This window comes from Physcomitrium patens, chromosome 11, assembly GCF_059467195.1.
Source record: "Physcomitrium patens ecotype Gransden chromosome 11, ASM5946719v1, whole genome shotgun sequence".
In the NCBI taxonomy this organism is placed as follows: Eukaryota; Viridiplantae; Streptophyta; class Bryopsida; order Funariales; family Funariaceae; genus Physcomitrium; species Physcomitrium patens.
The window spans coordinates 16000201-16023206 of NC_143420.1; the positions used below are offsets into that span (position 1 = coordinate 16000201).

Genomic DNA, 23006 nt, shown 5'->3' on the forward strand with positions numbered 1-23006 from the left:
TGTTTTTGGTTTAATAATAGGCTTGAAAATTGAAGAAATAAAATAAACAAAGGTAAAAAGAAAAAGAAAAATAAGAAAAAACTGAAGTCCAACTCAACATCAGAGATCCCTTCAACTGTGAAATCGAGCCTGACTTTCCAACCTAACTCTGATTCACGCACTCTCACTGCAACCAATCCAACAACGCAGTGTGGATCCACCCTACTGCTCATCATCGGGGATGCCAGAATGTGTCAGAAAATTGATACACACCGTCGTGGTCGCACTGCTATGATGATGATAGATAGATAGATAGAAAATGGAGCCTGCTGTACTGTAGCAGCAGATAAGAGAAGAGAAAAGAAAAAAACAGCACAAAGGGTACTCTCCAACTTCCTTGCAACAAAACAAAACACGCACACGAAACTCGACAGTAGCATGCATGCTGCTACACCGGTGCCGAAGCGCCGAATCTAGAACACCGGATGGATGCAGGCCGAGAAAACGATAGATAGATAGATAGCATGGAATATTGGAAACATGCAGCATCGCACCTCGAACATCCACACGGCTGAATTGTGGTGGTAGTGGTGGTGGTGCAGATTCGGGAGCGCAGATATGTCGATGCCAGTCTCACACGGAGATCCGAACTGGACAGTTAGTCGCGCTTTCTCTGCACTTACTGCTAGCGTTTTGTCGACGATACGGGCTACGTGACACCGATCGATGCTTCGATTCTCACGGTGTCTATCGCTGTGTGTGTGTGTGTGTGTGAGTGTGTGTTGTTTTTTCACGGGGATCCGCAACGACTTAATCCATCGCCGAACTCATCAGCTGGTGGTGGTGCTCTTCCTGGTGCGTGATCTTGTCGACGACTGTGATTCTGATCCGTCATGAGAGGTTTTGTTGGATTCTTGCTCGTTTTGTTTCGCTTTGGATTCTTGGTTCGATGAAAAGCTTCAGGAAATGATTTGTAAAATGATCTCTTTTTCAAAGTCCAAAAACTTTACTTATTCATTCATGTGTGTGTGTATATATATATATATATCCAGGTAGGTAGGTAGGTATACAAAAATATAAATCAGTGAGTAAGCAATTATTCTGTATTAATAGGCTTATTGAGGTATGGGCTTATATCATTCATTCATACATGTGTGAGTGTGAATGAATGATTGAAAGTGTTGGTTTTGAGCAAAACTTATTTAGATATAGTTATTAAATAAATGATTTAATTAGAACATATAGTCATTGGCTTTAACATCCAAGTAACATCCAAGTACCAAGGATTGTTGAAAAAATTAATGATAAAAAATAAAAATAAATAAATTATATGTTTTTATAAAATAATATTTATTAATTAATAATTTAATGTATTAATATTGGTTTCTTTTTATTTCATGTAGAAGACCCATATTCCATATTTCTGACATTGGTAACAAATAATATATGCATTTGCAAAATACATTGTTTAAATTTTGTAAGAAAGTTTTATGTGTTAAGGTCAAAAAGAAGAAAATCTTTAAAATATTTGTTGGTTTTTCTTGTTCAACAAGTATTTTTCAACATTAGAAATACAAATCTTGAAAAAAAATTATATTTAAAAAAATCTTGTTTTAAGATATTAGATTATTATTTTGAGTTTATAAATTTTAAATTTTAAAATTTTAAATCTTGAATGTTACTTTTATAGTTTTAAATGCACTCCAAAAATCGTGTAGTATAGCCAATAATAAATTAAAGTATTATACTTAGCAAACATTAAATTTATAGTCTTATTTCTTTAAGAATTTAATTTCTAATTTTAATAATTTGATAGATATGTTTAATATTGTTTGTAATCAAGCATTATAAAAGACCTCTTGATTAATTTATTAGAGATGTTTTGTTAAATAGTTTATAAGATTTTTAATTTAATTCCACACCAATATTAATGTAGATAAATTTTACAATAAAATCAAGATTTATTTTTTAATGCAAAAGTTTATTATTATAGATTTTATTATCTATCAAATTTATAGTATGATATTGAATGAATTTTCTAAATTTAAATACAACTTTAGAATCATTTTATTACTCTCTATAACTTTCTTTTGTTCAAACTATCTTGAATTTTATTAGTTCATACAAAATAATTGTCTATAAATAACAAATTAATTTTAAAGCAAAATTTTGTAAAAGAAGCCATACTTAAAGGGATTTTATACTTGTATTAAAAATAGAAATAGAAATAAATAAATAAATAAGAAGATGCTCTAGTATTATATAACAATATAAATAATACAATTAAGCTTAAAAAAATTATTATATAATTTTTTTATAATTCTAACATCTTTTTTATATATTAAAAAGTAACTATCATAATAAAATGATGTAGTTACTTTTATAACTACAACTATAAATATTTAAATATAAGTAATAAATATATATTTGCTAATATAAAGTTTTAAATTTAACTAAAGATAAATTAAGTATACCTAATTACATGAAAGAAACAGAAAGAGAAAAAAAAATATAATGAGAGAGATATATTTTTAGATTTAAAAATAATTCCATGTTGACAATTTAGTATATGTTAGTTGCAACATAACTTATATCATTTTTATTTTTAAATATTTTAACAACATCCATAAAATTTTAACAAACAAACAACTTTTTTTTTTGGATATAATTTATTATTTTGAAAAATAAAATAAAATAATATAGTATAATATAGTTTTGTTATGTACATATAATTTAGAATTGTCACATTACATTTAGAGAGTTGTTAAAGCCACACTCTAATGTTATTAAAACCACATCTCATGATTGATTTTGTCCATCTTCCATCCTGTTCCTTGTTCCATGTCCCTCATTCTCTATTCCTTGCCTCTATCTATGTTCCCTATCCTCCAAAATTAATCATCAAATAGTTTGGGAGATGTGGCTTTGACAACTCCTTAGATATATATATATATATATATATATATATACACACATATTAATTTAAAAAAAGAAAAAAGAGAGAAAAAAATAATATTTAAGATTTCATTTTATTTACAAAAGTTGTAATTTTTACATTTAACTAAAAGACCTAATATATGTATATATATATATATATATATATATACATATTTCTAAAGAAGAATAATGTTTTAGGGTTAAAAGCCAAGAACCATAAAAAAAGCACCATGAAAAGAAGCAAGACAAAAATAAAAGGTGCAAAAATCTACACCTAAAAAATTAAGAAGTGGATGGAGCACTCATTCAAGGTCCTATTTGAAGGGTTGTCTAATTCTTCTTCCTCCTCCTCCTCATCCCTTTTTTAGGGTTAGGGCTAAAAATGAGCAACAAGAAAGCATCATGAAATGCGGAAGGGAGGCAGAAAAAGGGGGGGTTTGGACGGAGAGTTGCCCCTCTCCCTTGCTCCATGTGGGGGGCGACAACCCTACTACTCTCACACACACCACTACTAGCAAGCAAAAGCAAAAGCAAGAGCAAGCAAGCAAGTATGGTTCAGGGGGGAGGGCGTAGCTGCAGCAGCAACTCCACTCTCCTTCATCACCCAACACGGTGGCCCTTTTCCACAAAACACCAACATGATGATGATGATGCAAGTGTGTCCTTCCCCTGCACAATGAAATGCTACTTACATGCTCCGGGCACCTGTGATTACAAGCCCCACTCTCATGAGAAGCAGGAAAAGAAGAAGAATACGAAGAAGAGTAGTGACGCATGGCTTCCTCCTCAGCAGACAACTTGATTAACATGATCAACCTGATCTCGACCAGATCGATTATCGAGAAGCAGTGGAAGCTACATTGATCGATCGATAGGGAGACCGATCCGGGAACGTGGTTGTCCTATTTTTATTTTTATTCTATTTTATTCTTCTAGTAGTTGTTGTTGTTGGGAGGTGGTGTTATATTGAGTTCGATGGGGTGTATTTTTGTTTTTCTTGAAGATCGGGTGCAACAGGGAGTGTGGGCTCCGACCACGGCGCCCGGGGTTCAGAGATCGACGACCCACAGGTGGAGAGGGGGGCGGGGAAAGAAGGTGGGGGCTGCTGGGAATGCCCATGGATGATCCACGGCGCCCCATCATCCATCCACGATCAACTGATCATCGACTAAATTTGGCCCCTGTAATGCTCCGCAAATGCGGCTGATCCTTGTCCGCGCCATCCGACTTCTCACTGGATGCATGATCTCTCAAGTCAATCATCTCTCCAACCACACTCTTCCTCCTCCCCAACCCCCGCTTCCTATTGCCCCTTCCTGCCTGCAAATGGGCTCTCTTCAGGTCAAATATCTGGAATAAGAAATCGCGCAATGATTTTCTACAGCCCCAGGGAACGATTCGGCTCTAGTGGGCAGCAGACGGCATCAGCAGGAAGTTTAGCGTGTGAGAGCAGGAAGAGTGAGGGTTTCCGGAATACATTTCAAGACAGTGTCAGAGCCTGAGTTTTGGTTATTTAATCTAATTTGATTTTTTCTTGCGTGTTACCTGAATTTTCAGTGAAATAGTTACCTCAACTGTTACCGATCCAGAGTGATTTCGAACACGCTTGCGGTAACAAAAACTAATTGTGGTAGATATCTTTTTACACATGTGTGTGGGCACATATATGTATGTATATATACGCATATAAATAGATAAAAACTTTTCCGGGACGATGTTACGTCATAACCTAATTTTAAACACTGCCATTAGCGGTATCCCTGATGTTCCGAAATACATTGGCAACAAGTCAATAGTCCTAAAATTAGTTCCAAATGTCATTCTCATTTACGCAGCCGCCACATTTAGCCATCGGTAAATATAGTTCAATTCTGACACCGTGCTTGACTCTTTCTAAATATACAGTTAATTGATCCGAGCTCATTTAATCATTTGCACATGTATTCGAACCCGGAATAGTAGAGTCCATACCTTGGGTGTTACCAACAACTTTGCAGCACTGAAGCTGCAAAATTTTCTTCCCTCAACATCAACAATTATTATAAAGTATCTTTGAATGATGAATAAAGAAATGGGGATTTATTGGAGAGTTCCTGTACCGAAAAGGATAGGGTATTCTTTGTCAAACATGGGATTATCACCCGAGGTTTCTTGTACAACTGAATGAGCAGTGATGATGGTAACAAGAACTCTCTTTATTTGCCAGTACAACACTGGCCTAGATTCTGGACACCCTCAAATCATTGTTATATGATCAGGGGGATGTTGCTCTCACTGCAGCATCCCAAGATAAACAATCTCTGTTTTCGCAAGTAAAAGAATTCGAGAAAGGTCAGAACCCCAGAGGTGAAAACTGACGCAACTGGATTGTAAAGCAGTGGAGTTGGCAGGAGAGGTTCATACAGCCAGCCCTGCTCGGTCCTCTGCAGCTTTGTGATCAACCGATGAGGTCTGGGGACCACTGGCAAGCTTTTGCTCGCGGTAGTGTCCATCGTCCATTCCTACATCAGTCCTTTAACTTACTTCCGGCTTTGGCAACCTGTCGATCTCCGTCCCACTGTGGGTCCGACGCTACCCAGCTCAGCTTCTAAGTTTGTCACTGGTGTCGCATGTATATGTACCTAGAAGGGTACAGGCGGGCTGCCTATCATGGCTTGGCTACTCCAAGCATTTGAGATTAATTCTAAATTCTGCAAACAATCGATCGCAATATAGTCTCACTAGATTTGGGTAGGATGGTTGAGTGTACCTTCATCTTTCTACCTCATCATCGCACTGTAGTAGTGAGCGATCGGGACATGCAGCGATCGTCGAGGCCACTGCTGCTCTGGCATGTATAGGTTGGATGTCGCGTTCGCGGTTAGTTTACAGGCGGAGATCTCTGACTCCAAGGCCCTGAGAGAGCCTCCTCAGTTACACGGTGGTTGTATCTGCACGGAGTGGTTCCGGTGCTTTGCATAATTTCTCCTCAAGTCTGTTTCCTGTAGGTTTCTAAGAGACTTCTTTGAGACCACATTCTCTCGCATTCCTTGTGCCAGCGTCGCTTGGTAATGAAGCACTTACTTGTTGCATCTCGTCTTGTTAAGCTTGAACTTGTCTCTGTTTTCGAGCGCTGCACTTATGACTTGCAGGGTCAACACGAGATGTTCGATCTATTAGACATTCTCAGGTGAACGAGTCAGGAGACTAGTGCCGGATTCGTGTTAAAGTGTAACTTTTGCAGTTTTTCATCAGTCAGCTTCTGTTTGCTGCACGCAAGTTAGTGTTCACCAGTCCTTAGACTTACGTCTGTTGGATTTCAAATGGTCCCAGTTGTAATCCTGTGACAAGTGTAGACATAGTCTCTAAGAAGCAAGCTACTCTCTGCTTGCGTTTCAGTTGCTTTGTAGCTGATCATTTCCCTCCGGAGTCTCCAACAGGAGAAAAAGGAATTTGAAGTTTGGTTGTGCACATGTCTGGGTATGTGAAAATCTTCATTTGGGAAGCTCGCGACTTTGCCATTTAACAAAAGACACTTGACACCTTTTTCAATTTCCGAAAAAATGACTGCCACTCACGTTGCAAGTAACAAGAGATCATCCACCTCATTCCCCGAGTTCGTCACAGCCCCTTGTAAGCGATGGAAATCCGAAGCGGCCTGGCATCACGTGGAAGAAATAGTGCCAGAGCCACCGCCTGCACAGGATTTTGATCTCAAGGTAAAAACCTGCTATTCAAATATGGTGCACCCAGAGCCCACGTCGGTGTTGGATTTGCAAACCAGTCCAGGACGGTCTTGCTCGTCGACGAGCCTGAGCTCGGGGACGGACTCCCCTCACTCCGTCTCCACAGACTCTTCCAATTTCTCCACCACTCTGCAACAAGTTGAGCAAGATGACATCGCTAACTGGGTGGACTGCATGGGTTTGCCCGAATTTGAAGAATGTGGGCGTCCTTTGGAGGAGGTTCTAAAGTCCGACATCGACTTCAATACCACTGACATCGACTTCGGCTTCGAGATGACAAGTTTGGAACATTGCAGTGCCGTTGCGGAGCATGATTTCTCCGTGAGCCTTTTGTCTGACTTCCTCGGGGAGCCCGATGAGAATCTCCTTCTCCCGGAGAGCTTCCACTATGCAAAGAGGTTGCAGGAATTAGACGATTCACTATCGTCAATGTTGAATGAGGTACGATCGAGCGGCTCAGACTCGGAGAGCAGCATCCCGACGACAGCCGAGCTCGTTAGACTTGTTGAAGCGCAGTCTTGCGAGGACTTAGGAAGACAAAGAGCTTGTGGCGCCAGAAACCACCACCACAGCCGCGCCGGGAGCTTGGGCTCGACGAGCGAACCGCAGACCTTGCAGCAGCCTGAAAACAGCGGACTGCAGCTGGTGCATCTACTGTTGGCGTGCGCTGAAGCGATTGACAAATCCCACTTTCACAAAGCAAATCCTATTTTGGACCAATTGGGCAGATTCTCCAACGCTTACGGTGGCCCCATGCAACGAATCGCTCTCTACTTCGGAAACGCCCTCAGCAATCATCTCGCCGGGGTTGTCAGCCCCACTGATCCCCACTCGCCCTCAGATTCCAAGTTCGCGTACCAAGCCTTCTACAAAATTCTTCCGTTCGCTAAATTTTCACATGTCACGGCGAATCAGACCATATATGAGGCAGTTCTGAGGAGCCAGAACGTTCATGTGGTTGATTTGGACATTCAACAGGGACTGCAGTGGCCATGCTTCATACAGTCCCTGGCCATGCGCCCTGGGGGTGCTCCTCACCTCAGGATCTCGGCGGTCGGGATGAATATGGAGAGTTTGCAGACAACCAAGCGGTGGTTAACAGAATTTGCTGAAGACCTCAAGGTGCCATTCGAGTTTACCCCAGTTCTCTCGACTTTGGAGAATCTCACCCCAGCGATGTTGAATATTCGGGCTGATGAAGATTTGGCCATCAACTGCTCCCAAGTGTTGCACACACTCTCCGGAGACGAGGCCGTTTTAGAAAAGTTGCTGTGCATGTTTCGTAACCTAAGACCGAATGTGGTGACACTGCTGGAGGCCGAAGCTAACTATAATGCGGCCTCGTTCATTACGAGATTTATCGAGGCACTGCACTATTACTGTGCGCTGTTCGATTCTTTGGAAGGAGCGTTAGGTCGCGACAGCGCAGACAGATTCCATATTGAGAGCACGGCATTTGCTGCCGAGATTAATGATATCCTCGCAAGTAAGGACAGTAGTCGGCGTGTGCGACATGTGAGGTCAGAGACATGGCGAGCCTTGTTTAAGAAAGCTGGATTTCGATCTATGGCTTTCAGTTCGTATACTGTACGGCAAGCTCAGATGCTGCTGGAGATCTTGACCTCGAAGCACTTGATGCAAGCTAACTCTCCCATACCGTATAAACTTTCAGAGGAATCAACATCTCTGATTTTAGGGTGGCAAGAAACTCCTGTGATTGGTGTGTCTGCTTGGAGTTGTTGACACCCTCGAATGGGAGCCCTAAACAATTAGATTGAAAAACTGTGCATAATTGTACCAGTACTTGTCAGTTAGGCGGCTGTCGTAGGTTTAGGCGGTGATGAATGAAGCTTGCGGTGGAAGCTCTGAGGTGGTGAGATCATACCGCCAGTGACGAGATGAGCCTGCACCATGCGCAATCTTCGCTCGAGTAGTTGTTCTAGTAAAGTATCAGTGTATATAAGTTCATATAATCGTGTCAGACTGGTGGGATCACGGTGCCAACTTTGTTCCATCGCAGATTTCTCTTCGCCCATAGTGATTTACATGTTACAATGCATTAAGCAGTCTACGAAAAAATTAAACTCAGTAATGTTCCGTCAGGCTTTCAGCATCATTTCTTGTACACAAGCACTGAGCAATTATTAATTGAACAAGCATCCAAGAATCAGTTCAATCCACATAAGCACAGGAATCTAAATAAGATAAGTGGACCCTTGGCTACTTCAGAGTTGCTCTGAAAATGTTCCTTGACCTGCCGTAAACATTGCCTCCTCAACTTCTAAAACATCATCACTTGCCACTGACTCTGCAGAGAATTCATTACCAGCACTCAGAATGTTAACACCAAGAAGAACAAAACACCGTCAAGACCCTGTTCAGAGTTGAAGCAGTACTAACAGAGAAACCTCACTTGCCTCCAAAGACTGTTCCTGTCTCAATGCCCCCGCAACCACCTGAAAAATTAATCCTTAACTACAATGCAGCTGAAGTCTCAGGCCTGCAATCAGTGACTTCCACCTCTACAGCTGAAGCATTAGTTTGCTGACCACTAAGTGTACTGCATGTCAGGGTTCATTAGCACGAAATGAAACAAAGAATGCAGTTGGAAACATTTGAGGCAAACCGCATCTGTACAGAAAAGTAGCTACAGTTAATAACATCAAACTCTTGAGGCAAACCCTGCAACGTTCAATCACAAAAATTCTGCCATAAAAAGGGTTTAGTTCAAAGGGTTCATCATTCACAAGTAGGGTTTCAGCGCTTGGCACTGTTCCTCCTCGGCACCTGACTATTACTGGGCAGTGTACCATCCGCGAAGGGGTTTGGGGAGGAGGCCACACTGGGAGGTTTCCGTGACGGTGGGGAATTGGGGCTGAGAGATTTCTGGGAAAGGGGGAGACTGCCTCGCTTTGTAGAAAGGGAGTTGCTGCCTGAGGAAGGCACATTGGTTGTTGGTGCTGAACCTGATGAAGCAGGGGGTGTAAACCCACTAGTACCTAATTGTGACTTGGTCCTGCTTAGAGTTGCCGACCTGGAGCTCTTCCCCGAATCAGTGCCCTGCCGCGGAGCGTTTGTTTTACTAGTGGATCCCTTTTTGGAAGCATTGGAGGAGCTTGAATCAGATGCAGATGTTGTCGAACCACTTCGACCTGTAGCGTCTGCACTCGACTTTCGCAGACTCTCAATCTTGGCCCGTTGTAAGTTGTCATCCATCTTACGCTTTTCCTCCTGCCAGAGGATAGTCCAACCGAAGGCCTCTGTTTAATTTTTTAAAATAAAAAGAATGGACGAAGACAGGACATCATAATCCTTTAGTATTACATGCGTGGAAACGGCAACATTGTGCATCGAAGGCGCCTTAAACTACATATCTGCATGATACATGCAAAAGTTGTGAAGTCCCTTCCAGATACTGTACCTGCTCTTCTTTGCTAAGCATGTTCCATTCCTCGTCCTCACGAAGTTTGTCCATTTTCTCATATTCATCCTGCAGAAGTTGGCACCCAAGTTTAAGTCCTCTAAAATTAATCAATCTATCTTAGGAAGTCAACCTTACTGGAGGCCCACTCTAAAACACAACGTACAGAGCTGCTAATTATGTTACCTGAGCAGAGGGGTGATCATGTGATGGATCCCTGTCGAGGACGAAAACTCGTTTCTGACTATCAGAAGCAATGCGTGCAGCCTCTACTACTTCACGATCAGTGTCGTTCAACCTCTGGGTAGCCAGGTGGTTGATTCTCTCAAGTAGAGCCACATCATCAGGGAGTCTTATTACTGTCCTAAGAGGGTTGATTATCTGACAGGCTCTCATTCGAATGCTCGGCACTGGATCCTGGAATCCTCGCATGATCCACAACAGAGACGAAACATGTCAACCTAGGGGGTATTTGGGATGCTATCATGTGGACTATTTCCATGAGAAACCACAAGGGATACTATGGTGTTGACAGACAAACCTGGAGGGCATTGATGGCCAACTCCAGGAAGCTCTCTTTGAACATACGAGAACTCGCAACTCTGCAGCTCTACAATAAAAAACTAAGTTAGCATGTGAATTATTTGATTTGAAAAATACAGAATCAAATAAGCTAACAGTCTGAGCATGGCGGTTTCAATTTTATGCAAGATAGCTGCGGAGGAATCTCCAACGTTATTGAATAATGCGTAGAAAAGTTTCTGCTATAGAAATTCATTTTCACTGAGGGGTTGGTTTACCTGAGAAAACTCTCGCAGAAGTCGATGTAAAGCAAACGCGACCAATAGCTTTGCCCTTGCCCATACTCTTTCACCACTTTCTGTGCAAGTTCATAACGCTGCTGAATCTTGCAGTTATTCCTGAAGATTTGATAGAATATTCAATTAATAACTCAGCTGAGCAATACCTCTTCGCATAACATTCTAGGCTTATAATCGAAAGTTCCTCAACAGCAGTGAAAAGAGCCACGCAACAAAAATATGAAACGAATCTCCAACCAATCATCTGAGAGAAGAAAACGATATTGTACCGGAGAAACACAGCAAGCGCTAAAGCCGCTGAAATCTTGACCGGTGGTACACCATCCGCCATATAACGGAAACAAATAGGCACAAAATTCTCGTAAATCTGGTCACTGGTCAAGTACTCCTGCAGACATCAACACGGGATAAGAAATCATCATTGGGCCCCAAACCTCGAGTTCTCTGAACACCATAAAAGGAGAGTACATGTACGTGTTCAAGATGTTTTCGAGCATAGAAGAGTAGAGAGAAGCTTTACTGCTAGTAGTGGAAAAGCTTGGAGGAGAGAGCGCTGCATCCGCCATTGATTGGTGCCACTAACGCTCTTCTCAGCTTGCAGCAATGAAGGAATCATGTTTGCGTAGGTTGTGGCTTTTGACTGTGTATTCGACACACTGAAGTGCCCTGGTGGAATCCAGCCCACCAAATTCTAATCTCTGAGTCAAAGTTGCGTTCACACGAATTCAATACGTAAGCCAATGCGTGCCTGGCGAGCTTTAAGCCTAAAAATTTCATCGCCCCCTCGATAAAGGGAGTTATCAAACCTAAGACAACGTGAAGGATGCCGAACAGCTTGGACTGCACAAGCAGAGCCGGGTCCTTCAATAGACTGTAGAAGCTTTCTCTCAAGTAAGAAGCTGTACGCTCTTTACCAAGGATCTTTGCCACCTGCAAATTGAACAATCGCATAGAATTGGTGTGCTAGAGAAAGGACATCCACGGGTACAGAAGTGAATGAGACCTCTCAACACGTCAAGACTACCAACAGACATAAAGAGCCGAGTCCTTTAATGAGTAAGAAACCGATTTCACAGACATGATTGTGATAAAATGAAATACAAACCTCATGTAAGCAGGCAGCTGCGGTGCAGCGAACAATTGGAGATGTATCTTGTATATATTGGAGATAGGTGGCATGTAACATAGTTGAGTATTTGCGTGCACCAATTGTCTTCAGAATGGCAGGAAAGTTGTAAGCACAAAGCTGCAATACAACACGAATCCCTCAAAAATTAGCGTGATCAACCTAGCAGTGTGCATGTCTTGATTTAAAAACCACCACCGGCAACTTCAAGCGACAATCACTTCATTAAAATCTTACGAAAATAAACCAAACTCAAATATTGATTGTTTCACAAGGAGAGTCTTCTAACAGAAGTAAATCAGTGCACGCAAGTTTCCTCTGACTGTACCTGACGCACGTCCTCATTGGCTTGCTGAGACAATATTTTATACGCGTCCAGCAAGAGCGTCGCTTCATCTTCTAATAAATCTGGCACCATCTGCAAGCATGTAACAACTAAGCTTCTCAAACATTAAGCAGCAGATGGGGTCTTAAATGAGTACTGTCTTGGAAGCAAAAGTGTTTGCAAACCAAGATACAACACAAAAGAAGACAAGCTGAAGCAAGAGCTTGCAAGGTTCAGAGTCCAAAATGGCTTTTGTTTACTATCAAAAAGTTGGAACGTGGTAGAGGGAAGAGAGTGCATGAGAATGGGCTTCTATAAAATGACATAACTGTCTTGCTTGTGCCGGTCTGTTCTCAAAATCAACCAGAGCATTTAAACATATTCCGAAACGTGCAAACCTAATCACAAGTTTTGTGTGGCTGACCTTTATGATAATGTCTCCAAGTAATCTGGCAAGGCAGACATGCATAGCAGCATTCCCCTCATCACATAATCTGCAGTAGGTAGAAATCACAAGAAAGTAAATAAATAAACAAAGAACAAAATAAAAACAAAACAAAAGGACAAAAAGACACAGTTCTTGAACATTATACTGATTAATCTAGCGATAATACAGTAACCTGACATTGGTTTGGCCCACAATAGTTCACGCGCAAGGACAGTTATGACTTTGATAGTACAATGCAGAGGGTAGAAATCGTTCACTTTCGCAACTTGTTATGTGTGGTCCAATACTCTGGAAGAGACCAGATCTCTTAGACTTGTATTGTATGTGTATTCAAGTGACGACAACCAATAGGTGGGTTCATTTTATGTGATTTCACAAGGGCGTTGTAACCATTGCTATCAGATGTTAGTGTCGAAACCGTTGCCACTAAAATCAACAAGGTGGCACAGGATTTTGAATTAATTCGCAGGGGGTATTGACGAGTCTGACCAGCTTGAGGGAGGCAATATACTGAGCAAGAGGAGTTGAGGGGCGCACGAACGGAGGAACGGCAACACTTGAATCTGACGAATGTCAGGGGGTAAGAACCCCAGCAACTGCACCAGACTTTCCACCGCTGCGGACTGTACCACCAATTCTTCGTCTCTCAGCAATTCATTGAGCTCCGGAAATACAAATATCTGCACGTAGAACAACAAATTGTCGAATCATTCTGTAGAAGTTGAGTTTGTTCCATTAATAGATGTCCTGAAAAAGATTGTCTGATGCGAGGAAAGAGACATATCATCGTCACACAAGCACGAGGCTCCTACGAATATTATGGTGCTACTCCAATGATATAACTGAAGTTACTGGATTGTGGTGTTACCATGAAGGTGTTCAAACCAACAGATCGAGAAATGTTGTTAAGCTGCTCGCACATGCACGTCCGCACTTCAGAATCTGTGTCCTGTGACCAAGTCTCGTATGAGTTTCGCAATAAGGCTTGTTGAAAATGGTGAAGAATAATGATATACAAATACAGACGCAGAAGACAACTGGAAAAGTCAGCATCAACCTGACAAAGGCCCATAGCTTTGTGCAAATACGTTTGCAAGATAAGCTTCCCATCAAGGAAGGGTGCAATGGCTCCGAATATGCTGCTTGCAACAACATGAGCCTGCTTACTCTCTTCTCCCTGCGCTCTCGCAAGCGCCAGTTGTAACAGGTCCTCGGTGAGCATCTATTACGCTCAAAAACAGAAACTACGAGTGTAAATGCACGTTGGTTTTGAAGACTAGGGGAAACCATATATTAATTTATTCGTATTCCGTAATTAATAAACTAGAGTCTAAATTATATATAGGTGTCCGTGAGGGATTACCTGTTGGGGTACCACCGGCACTAGAGCCCGCATCGTCCCCAGCCAGGATTTCATGACTTCAGGGGTGCGAACACCATTTATCATACGAAAAGCTATGGGAAAAAACCAATCTGGCGCCTATGCTTCCAATTCCACCATGCACCTCTCCCACCAAGTCAGATTTGTTTCTATCGATCGATTCAATTCCTCTCCAAACACTTCCATTGTCACTCACCACAGTTTATGAATCAACATGAAATTTTTAACAGAATTACTTGATACAGATATTGGTGATTACCTCTTTCGACAAGGATGCATCTAGCAGTATTGTAGTAAGAGCCTCAGCTGCCTGAATCTGCAGCATTTGCAGAATTGAAGATCACGTTTCAGAACCACTTCGAAATCTGTTGCTTCGAACCAAACCCCAATCTCTGAGTAAAGGTGAAGAATTGGCTTAAATACAAACCTGGCAATGTTCACTGTATTCATCAAGGCTTGCAGTGAGAGTAGGAAATATGGCTTCATGCGCCTTTGTTCCATACTCATTGAAAAGGGAAGGTAGCTTCCCAATTGCGCAGCTATGCTGTAGCTGCGGAAAACCAACCAAACCAGAATGTTAAGCTACTTGTTGTTAAGATGAGCATGTTTTTGTGTTAAAAATAACCAAATTCAAGAGCATTTTTATAAGTCGGGACTGTTGAAGGATGTCATATCTGCATTCTCACACCACAGAGAATATCCTTTCAAGCATTGCAGCTTGGAAGTATCCCTTAAATGATTTCTGATCTTTCAACTTACCGGATGCGCGTTTGAAGCCAGGAATAGGCAGGCTCTTTCAATGTCACCGAGATTCTCATCCACAGTGAGTCTCTCGATCTCCTCCCCACTTCTCTCAGCATCTCTTCGATGCTGCAAGATGAGATGTGCAGAACCCATTAATTGCCAAACATTGGAAGTATGTGAAAATCTCAAAAAATATGCGTCAAATTTATCTAGACTTCATGATGGAGAAAAGACATGGTGTATGGTACCTCTTTAGTGGCATCTTCAAACGAAACATCGACCGCCTCATTCACCTCGTGCCACATCACGACATGTGAAAGCCCCTGGTTACTTTTCTGCCACGCCGGCTTACATCTCCCCACCATAGTGCAATGTGTATTAACTCACAGGCTGCGTCAAAGGCCATGGCGTCCATCCCGTCACTCTCACCCTGGTCCTCTCTGATCGTAATGCAGGCATATCTTGAACCACCACATCTTCGCTTATACAGCAATTAGGGTACGAACTGGGTGCACTAACACATCAATAATCACACAATCTGCTTACCCTAAAAACAATAAATTCCAAAGAGGACGCGAGATGCTACGGGGACCCTAAAAATAGAGTGACGAAGTCGAAATTTTCACAACGACTGCAAAATCCCCTTCATCCTACGATAGCTCAATGATCAGAATTGAATTAAGATGACCCCCCTCTCGTAATCGCAAACGTTCTACGCGAAGGGTTATGCTGATACGATCCACAGTCACGCTAGCAGATGTTGTACGTTACATTTTGGATTCATGGGTTGCTACACATGACGTCTGGAATGTTTATGAGACAACATCAACGGTGAGCCAAGGGGTGACATAATGCTGGGACTATGGGCACAGATCCTGGAACTATACGTTAACAGGAGTTATCAGACCAGAAACGAAAGCGAGCTTCATTTGGCCCATGTGCCTGCTTAGAGGAGCCCCAACCAATGGCGGCGAGACTAATTTCATTGAAGGGCATTAGGGCACACTCCTCACGATCCAGTTTCCATTCTTTTCACACCTCCCACACGCGGAATCATTTCCGCTCAGGGTGCATCTCGCTCAACATCGGTTATTGAAACAACACAACCACTTACGTACGTCCCGTTTCATACACCAACTGTCTACATGGCAGTCCTACGAGTACCTTAGTTTTTTTCTAAGTGGAGGGACTATTGATCGTCGCTTCTCAGAACATTGAATCAGACTGTGAGCAAGATTGAAACCTGATCTTTCAAACCTTCGAAGCCATTTGAGTTTTCTTTTCTATTCTCTTACATTTCAGTGCACAACAAATTACGTATCAGTTTCGAGAAAGTGGAAACCAAGGTGTATAAAAACCACTTTCGTCTTCCAAGAATTTACGTTGCCTTCGACCTTCCAAAGTTGACAACAATGATGGAGTGAGATAGTAGGCCAGAATGACCAGTTGCATCGTCCTGGAAATAGGGTCTAGCCATGAAAGTTCTGAAACGAATCGTCATTTGAACAGAATGCGGTCACTGACTCCTCCACCCTACTTTCATCCTGAACTCAAACACAGGCACTTCATACCCCAACCCACTCCACCGCAGTACACGAGACAATGGTGCCTCCCTCCTCGCAGCCCCTCTTCGTTATTGGACAACGGTTAAGCGTGTGCCGTGTATCTGGCCATAGGCACCATTGACCTCCATGTCCGCGCCTGACGGGACCAAACATAGACCCGCATTAACTCCAGTTCACCACTCCGGGCTTCGAAGCATCGATATCCCTCCGACGGATTGATGGGTTTCAACGCGGTCGGATGGACCAGGTCCAGCTGAGTCGCACTTCAATGCGCACAGCTCAGAGGACGGCTTCGCGGCGTCCACCGAAGTAGTGGCGATGGAGGGACGTAGCACTGTTGCCATCGCAGAGGTCCCAAGGTCAGCTCTTTGATTGACAGCTTATACAATTTTTTCCACCTCCAGTTCGGACTTTCGCTTTCTGCCAACCACTGTAGTTGCAACCGATAAGCACCTTCGTACTCGGGGAAAAGCGTCTTCAGTCGTGCAGGCGATCAGCGCGAATCCCGATAAGTACACGTGAAGGCAGCAGAAACACGGCGCGAGAGGTACTGCGCTGCACGATGCAGCTTCTGTGGGCTCTCATTTCGGCACTTCGAGACGGCTCATCTCAGAGTCTTGGAGCTGATCTCGTTTCTTGAGCTTTCACAACGATGCCGTCTGGCATGCCTTGCTGCATGTTATGTTTCGAAAAACACACACACACACACACACTAATACATGTATGTATGTATGTATTTAACAAAGAGAGAGAAGTTAGTACTGTACAATGTGTATTTAGTTCCAGTACAATATCTTTGTTTCTGTCAAGTTATCTAGAAGAGCATTTTACGTTTGATCATTCTATCTTTGAGACATTCAGAAGCTTTCCACGAGCATTTGTGCACATTTCGATGAATTCACATTTCCGAAACAAAATATCTTTTCATGTATTGAATGTGTGTTCACCTTCATTTGCTTTAAAATGACAATATTGAACGATTTTATCGTTACAACAAGCTATTGTAAAGATTGGTTGGGATAAGAGAAGAAAACACATGCACCTCCCAAACATACACAAACATGCTATACTTGAATAATCACTTTAGACAACTTTGGCACCACATTTTTGAGTTAGATTCAAGATTGTTGAATGTTATACATGGGATTCAAACTGCCTATGCCCCACTTCTATTGTGGGATGTAAGATATTCGTAATCCTATCTAACACAAAAACAAATGTAAAAGTATGATTGATTAGGAACTGCGCTATTTTTAAGCCATAACAAACTGTAACTTCAATGCTCTTCAATGCAGCGTAAGAGGGATAGAAATCTAGATACAGAAGGTGCATTGATTGTAGGATTTCGTTGATGCGGTTAATTGATTCAATCAATACCACTGGAAACAAAAGCGAAAGGCATATTCTTCAATAGAAAACTCTGAACCAACTATGAACTCTGATCAACAGGATTTATAACCGAGGTTGTGTCAAGCCGCAAATCTACGCACTGCCCCAGAGATAAGCATCTCGACAGTTTCGGGACAGCGAAGGCGTCGATCGGAACTCGCAATACGCGCAGTTGCAGCAATATACACTGTACAGATCAAGCGCAGGAGTTCGTGTCTGGAGTCCCTCGTGGGTTGTGTAACGCATAACGACAAGAACGTGCTTGTCATAACCCAACACTCAAGGCAAATGGATCGGGAGAGCTAGGGAAGTTTAGACCCGCGAGTACTTGGCAATCTGGAAAGTACATCTGTTGATTTTATGTACACTGAACGCGGCGGTCGATCTCGGCTTGGACAGTCACGCCCGCCATGCACTGACACCCACAAGCGGCGTGTTGTCCCAACCGAGGACAAGAATGCCATTTTCAGTTCGTAGGTTGTAACCGCTCAGAGAGAAGTAAATTTCGAGCAGAGCCCGCGCTTGGCTGATGGCCCGGGTACTGAGAGGCATTGGCCGAAACCCTGCCAGTTCCATCCGTCGCGACCAGTTCTTCATCGGCTCGTGCCGAGTTATCCGATCCTCGCCTTCGCACGCCACGATGTTGCGGATCTTCTGCCCCGTGAAGAGATGCTCCACTTGTTGGAGAGCTGGGGAGCCAGAGGGCAGCGCAGCGTCAAGAGCATCATAGACCGCGGAGTAGTAGCGCAGGCACTCGAAGAAGCGGTTGAGGAATTTCGGGCTGTTGTGATCCGCATCGTTTTCGGAGAATGCCACTACGCGAGGGTTCAGCGACCGGAGATCGCACAAGAATCTGTGAAACCGCTCGTCACCCCATGTAAGCAGCTGGTGGAACTGGTTGGCGCTGTTGATGCAGAGCACTTCCCAATCTCGCAAGTCCAGCAACCGCACGTCGAAGGACTTCATGTCGACAACCAGAGGGCAGAATTCGAAGGGAACTTGCAAATTGCGAGCGAAATCTTGTAACTTCTCCCTAGATTGCTCAAGATCATCAAGTTTCCCGATAGAAGTGATCCTTAGGTGGGGTGGTCCCCCAGGCCGCAAGGCGAGAGATTGGATGACAGCCGGCCACTGCATTCCCCGCCACCCGGTGTTCAAATCGATCACGTGAACATGTTGCGCGCCTTCAACTGCGTCGAGTATAATCTGATTCAGAGTCAGATTGGGGAATTTGATGAATGGAGTGTAGTCATAAATCACACTGAAAGAATGCAGCATGTCCAGAATTGCAACATCACCGTCCTTCTCCAGCCCCTTGTAACGCCCACTGTCAATAGAATTTGTTATCCGTGCGTATAGCGCATCCACAAGCACAGTACCAAGGCGCTGCATTGTGGTGGTACAATGACCAAGCATCCCATTGAGCCGCCTCAGAAACACATACGCCACGTCTATCTGCTGGTTGGAAATGGCTTCCGCGCATGACAGAAGGAGTTGTACGATCTGCAATCCAGTGGCGGATGTTGGCTGACTCTGTCTATTAGACGCAGTGTCCAAAACTTTGATTATTCCTCCGTCGCCAAGGAAATTCTGCTGTAAAATTGGCATGCTCTCAGCTCCAGATGACAAAGAGTTACTCTGCACCTCCATGCACCGACCTTCGTTGTAGACTTGGCCACACAGTAGCAACCCCCCCGTGTAAAGATCTGCAACATACTCCGGCCCCGACCTCAATTCCCCCAGAGTGTCAGTCTGCAACTCCGTGGCGCGCTCGTCCACCTTGTAGAGAGTTGTGATCGACGGCCACGTCGAGAGCTGTGGATGTTCAATATTCTTACCACTTTCGACAAATAAAGCCTGATGCTGCTGGTCCGCACCGGCGAGTGTATCCCGTCCGACTGGGGAGATCCTTGAGATAACCTCGGTGAAAGCATTGCTCCCCGCAGCAATTGTGGGCTGACTTCCTTGCAAGTGGAAATCCGACCCTTGGTAGTCCCCTTTCGTGCCGACGAGCGCCTGTGGCAGAGAGTATTGCACTATTTGGGGAGATACTGCAGGAAAATTGAGGTGGTTCTGCGAAGGAAGAGCAGAGGGGCGAAGAGACGAGAACCCGGGGTTGTACGATCCCACCTTAGCCTGCAACATTCTGTTGCTCAAATTCGAGTTCTGTTCCTGGATGTCACACGGCGACTGCGGCGGCTGACAACTGGAATAATCCCGGCGCGCATTATCCAAGTCCTGCAACAACTGCGGAAACTGCCGGTAGTGCAGAAGCTGCTGTTGCGGAACCGCGACACCCCAGGGATCCGAAATTGGTTGAGTACGCTGGCTAAAGATCGAGGTTAAGTCCCCATCTGCCATGTTCTCGTAAGATTAGTGTGCACACTCAGATTGTACGTCAGCCTAGTATCCTGAGTTGGTGTAATCGAGTGGGGTCTACTGTCATAACAATATCCCCCGAATTTCTACGAAGGATTCAGACAAGTCGTTCATTCCTTGGAACCTGTTATTCTCGAGTCCGTGCCTGTGCCTGGTGCTGAGCAACCAGCCAGGGCACATAGAACAAATCTGGCCCATTCCCAAGCCGCACGCAATCATCATGCACTGAATCATTCACTAGATTTGAAAGGTACAACCTTTTAAGGCCAAGCAGGACGTGGGATTTCGATGATCTTTGCCCGAACTACTGCAATCACACTAGCAAGAGTTAACATCCATTGAGGCCAACAACCACACCAGGTCACAAACGTTCATGACATAACCCTGTTAGACACATTATTCTAGAGAAATTGGATAGGATTAGAAGAATCGGGCATACTTGCATTGTGAATACAGGAAAACTGCAAACACTCATCTTGAATCTATCCAAAATATGCCCGAAGCATTCGAATAGATTAAGAAGATTGTCGACTGCAAATCATAGAACAGTGAGGCAAGAATCACCAGATGAATATACTTCTTTAAAAAAAAAATCCTTTCGGCAGAAAAGTGTCCTCTACTGGTGTGTTAACTTGAATGAGGAGACTGGAAAGAAGAATCCCTTAAGATTCCCCTGTCTTTAAGTTCATCACCATCAATAGCAGCATGCACACACCAATGAGCAGGCCGTCGCACCGCCAAACCTTGACCCCCCCATCAATCTAACACTTCTGACAACGGCGAGGGAATATTTTCAATTCAGTAAGCAGTGGAGTCAGACTCACACTGGATGCCTAGAATATTTCCCAACCCTGTTGACCATAACCTCCCCGACGTCAACTCTTCCAAACAAGAACCAGCGGATCGAACTCACCCACACATACCACACTCGACCCAACACACAGACTTCCAGGTACTGACTCCACCGTGCCAGAATCAAGCCCGCGCCGAAGCCGAACCCCTCTGCGGCTTTCATCTCGCAGTCGTCACCCAGACACAAAAACCCCGAGCAGAACCCCCTCTTTGTCGGTCCTGAACCCAATCTCGTCTCAAAACCAGGCGACGTTACAAAAACTGACACTGAAATTCGAACTGGATCTCTAAGCTTCCCACAACAACCCTCCGAGAACAGAGCAATGGAGCTCAGAACTCGGCACAAGCATCTTCCGCTCGGGAAATCTGTTGAATGCTCGGCGCGAGGTCCGGCTGGTGGAGCGGGCAGTCCACAGTCATTCCTCCCTCTCTGTGTCGTCTATTTCTACCGCGAACGTACGACAGTTGTTTTAGAAATCCAACGGAATCGCAGCGACGGAACTTGGAACTAAACTAAACTGGGCTGGATACAGTTACCGTGCACAGTGGCATCTCCTGATGTCGAACACTGTATACTTGCTTGCACCGGATCGTGCTGGACGCCGTCCGATTGTTTTGGGGCTATTTCTTCTTCTGCTTCGTCTGCCTCTCCTTCTTCGTCCTCGTCGTCATCTTCGTCGTTTAATTTGCCCAAGATTCTATTTTGTCCCTGCCAGTCGTGCAGTGTCCAAGACTCTGAGGATGGAGAGCAGGATCCGGCAAGATTGTCCGATTGTGGATGTTGGGAATTTTGCCACATGTGCGAGGAATGATACCGGATTTTTTACAGCAGGGCACCGTTTTCATCTGCTCATGGGGCGTATCTACTAGGTTCTGATTCCTGGTCCCGATTTGGATCAAAGGCTATTCGACATCCGGTGCAGGACAATTTTCCCGCTGTGGATGCTCTTCATTTGATTTTATGCAACACCAAATACTAAAGCAGCCTTTTTTTCTATCTCTGTCAGGGTACTTCACAATGGAAAAATTAGAGATTAAGATGAATAGTGTGAACTAGGGTACACAAATATAAAAAAATCTCATTTATTTAGAATATACAAAGTATTAATATACAAAGGTTTACGATTTGCTGGTTATTTCCTGAAACAAATATGAATTCAAAAAGAAAAATTGGTTGTTTATATATATAGAAGTGTGTACTTGACTTTTCTGGACATGTGCAAGCATTAGAGTAGGTGGTTTTGATAATGAATGCATGCGTGGATGGATGAATGGAAGAACCGTACGTTTAGGCACCAAGATTTTTTTTTCTTTGAAGTTTACAGTATGCTAAAAATACAAAGTTGCATCCTTGTTCTTTTTAAATGAATCTGACTTACTGTCACGATGTATGGTTTAAAGATGCTATATCAAATGGTTTTTAAACTCGATTCATTGTATGCATGCCATGTTAATCACGTACCATTGGTTTTTGCGGCAAAAATATAAGTAATTTTATCACTATAATTGGTTTCTAATAACTTATAAAAATCGAAATTCTTTTTTGTTAAAAATTATGTGTAAGAATGAATCTATATACATATGTAAGAGTTTTTTATATATATAAAAAAAAAAAAAAAAAAAAAATCAATATACATACATATGATTTATTTTTTAAAAAATGTTTGTTGAAACGTTCAAAAACCTCATAAAGACATAATAAAGTGAAATAAAATAATAGAAAAACAGCTTACAATATTTTTATGTTAAATTATAAGTGGTTATGAAGGATAAATGACTCGGATCTCAAATAAGTACAAAATCTTATCTAAAGCATATACACGCCGAACTCTATAAATAGACAATGCATACGAAGCATCAAAATCTGCCTGCCAAGGAATACTTAAAAACATGTCTAGGCATGTCCTTCAAAAC

The 23006-nt window shown here is 43.1% G+C and overlaps 3 protein-coding genes across 10 annotated transcripts; 1 reads left to right on the top strand and 2 right to left on the bottom strand.

Annotated features, from left to right (window-relative positions):
• The first annotated feature begins 5462 nt into the window (after window positions 1-5462).
• On the top strand, window positions 5463-8757 carry LOC112288271 (GRAS family protein RAM1). The gene has a single exon (XM_024532300.3). The coding sequence runs from the start codon at window positions 6459-6461 to the stop codon at window positions 8382-8384; it is 1926 nt and encodes a 641-aa protein (XP_024388068.1). The 5' UTR covers window positions 5463-6458; the 3' UTR covers window positions 8385-8757.
• Window positions 8758-8994: 237 nt separating this feature from the next.
• On the bottom strand, window positions 8995-16595 carry LOC112288269 (uncharacterized). 4 transcript variants are annotated; one of them, XR_016505629.1, is made up of 19 exons: window positions 15156-16595; window positions 14923-15033; window positions 14591-14713; window positions 14423-14479; window positions 14146-14262; window positions 13840-14004; window positions 13651-13731; window positions 13320-13462; window positions 12759-12828; window positions 12338-12427; window positions 11989-12129; window positions 11690-11813; window positions 11404-11549; window positions 11153-11271; window positions 10863-10982; window positions 10604-10672; window positions 10249-10479; window positions 10063-10131; window positions 8995-9872 (listed from the first exon to the last, which is right to left on the bottom strand). XR_016505629.1 is itself a non-coding variant. In XM_024532291.3 (19 exons), the coding sequence occupies exons 1-19, from the start codon at window positions 15270-15272 to the stop codon at window positions 9399-9401; spliced, it is 2514 nt and encodes an 837-aa protein (XP_024388059.1). In that variant the 5' UTR covers window positions 15273-16563; the 3' UTR covers window positions 8995-9398. The 4 variants fall into 4 exon arrangements, 3 of the variants coding, with proteins under 3 accessions (XP_024388059.1, XP_024388058.1, XP_090110556.1); XM_024532291.3 differs by having other exon boundaries at window positions 10604-10664; window positions 13840-13959; window positions 15156-16563; XM_024532290.3 differs by having other exon boundaries at window positions 10604-10664; window positions 15156-16557.
• A 959-nt stretch (window positions 16596-17554) lies between these two features.
• LOC112288270 (scarecrow-like protein 21) lies at window positions 17555-21582 on the bottom strand. 5 transcript variants are annotated; one of them, XM_024532299.3, is made up of 2 exons: window positions 21164-21582; window positions 17555-20547 (listed from the first exon to the last, which is right to left on the bottom strand). In XM_024532299.3, the coding sequence occupies exon 2, from the start codon at window positions 20220-20222 to the stop codon at window positions 18261-18263; it is 1962 nt and encodes a 653-aa protein (XP_024388067.1). In that variant the 5' UTR covers window positions 20223-20547; window positions 21164-21582; the 3' UTR covers window positions 17555-18260. The 5 variants fall into 5 exon arrangements, with proteins under 5 accessions (XP_024388067.1, XP_024388066.1, XP_024388065.1 ...); XM_024532298.3 differs by having other exon boundaries at window positions 17555-20544; window positions 21154-21582; XM_024532297.3 differs by having other exon boundaries at window positions 21154-21582.
• Between the last annotated feature and the right edge of the window lie 1424 nt (window positions 21583-23006).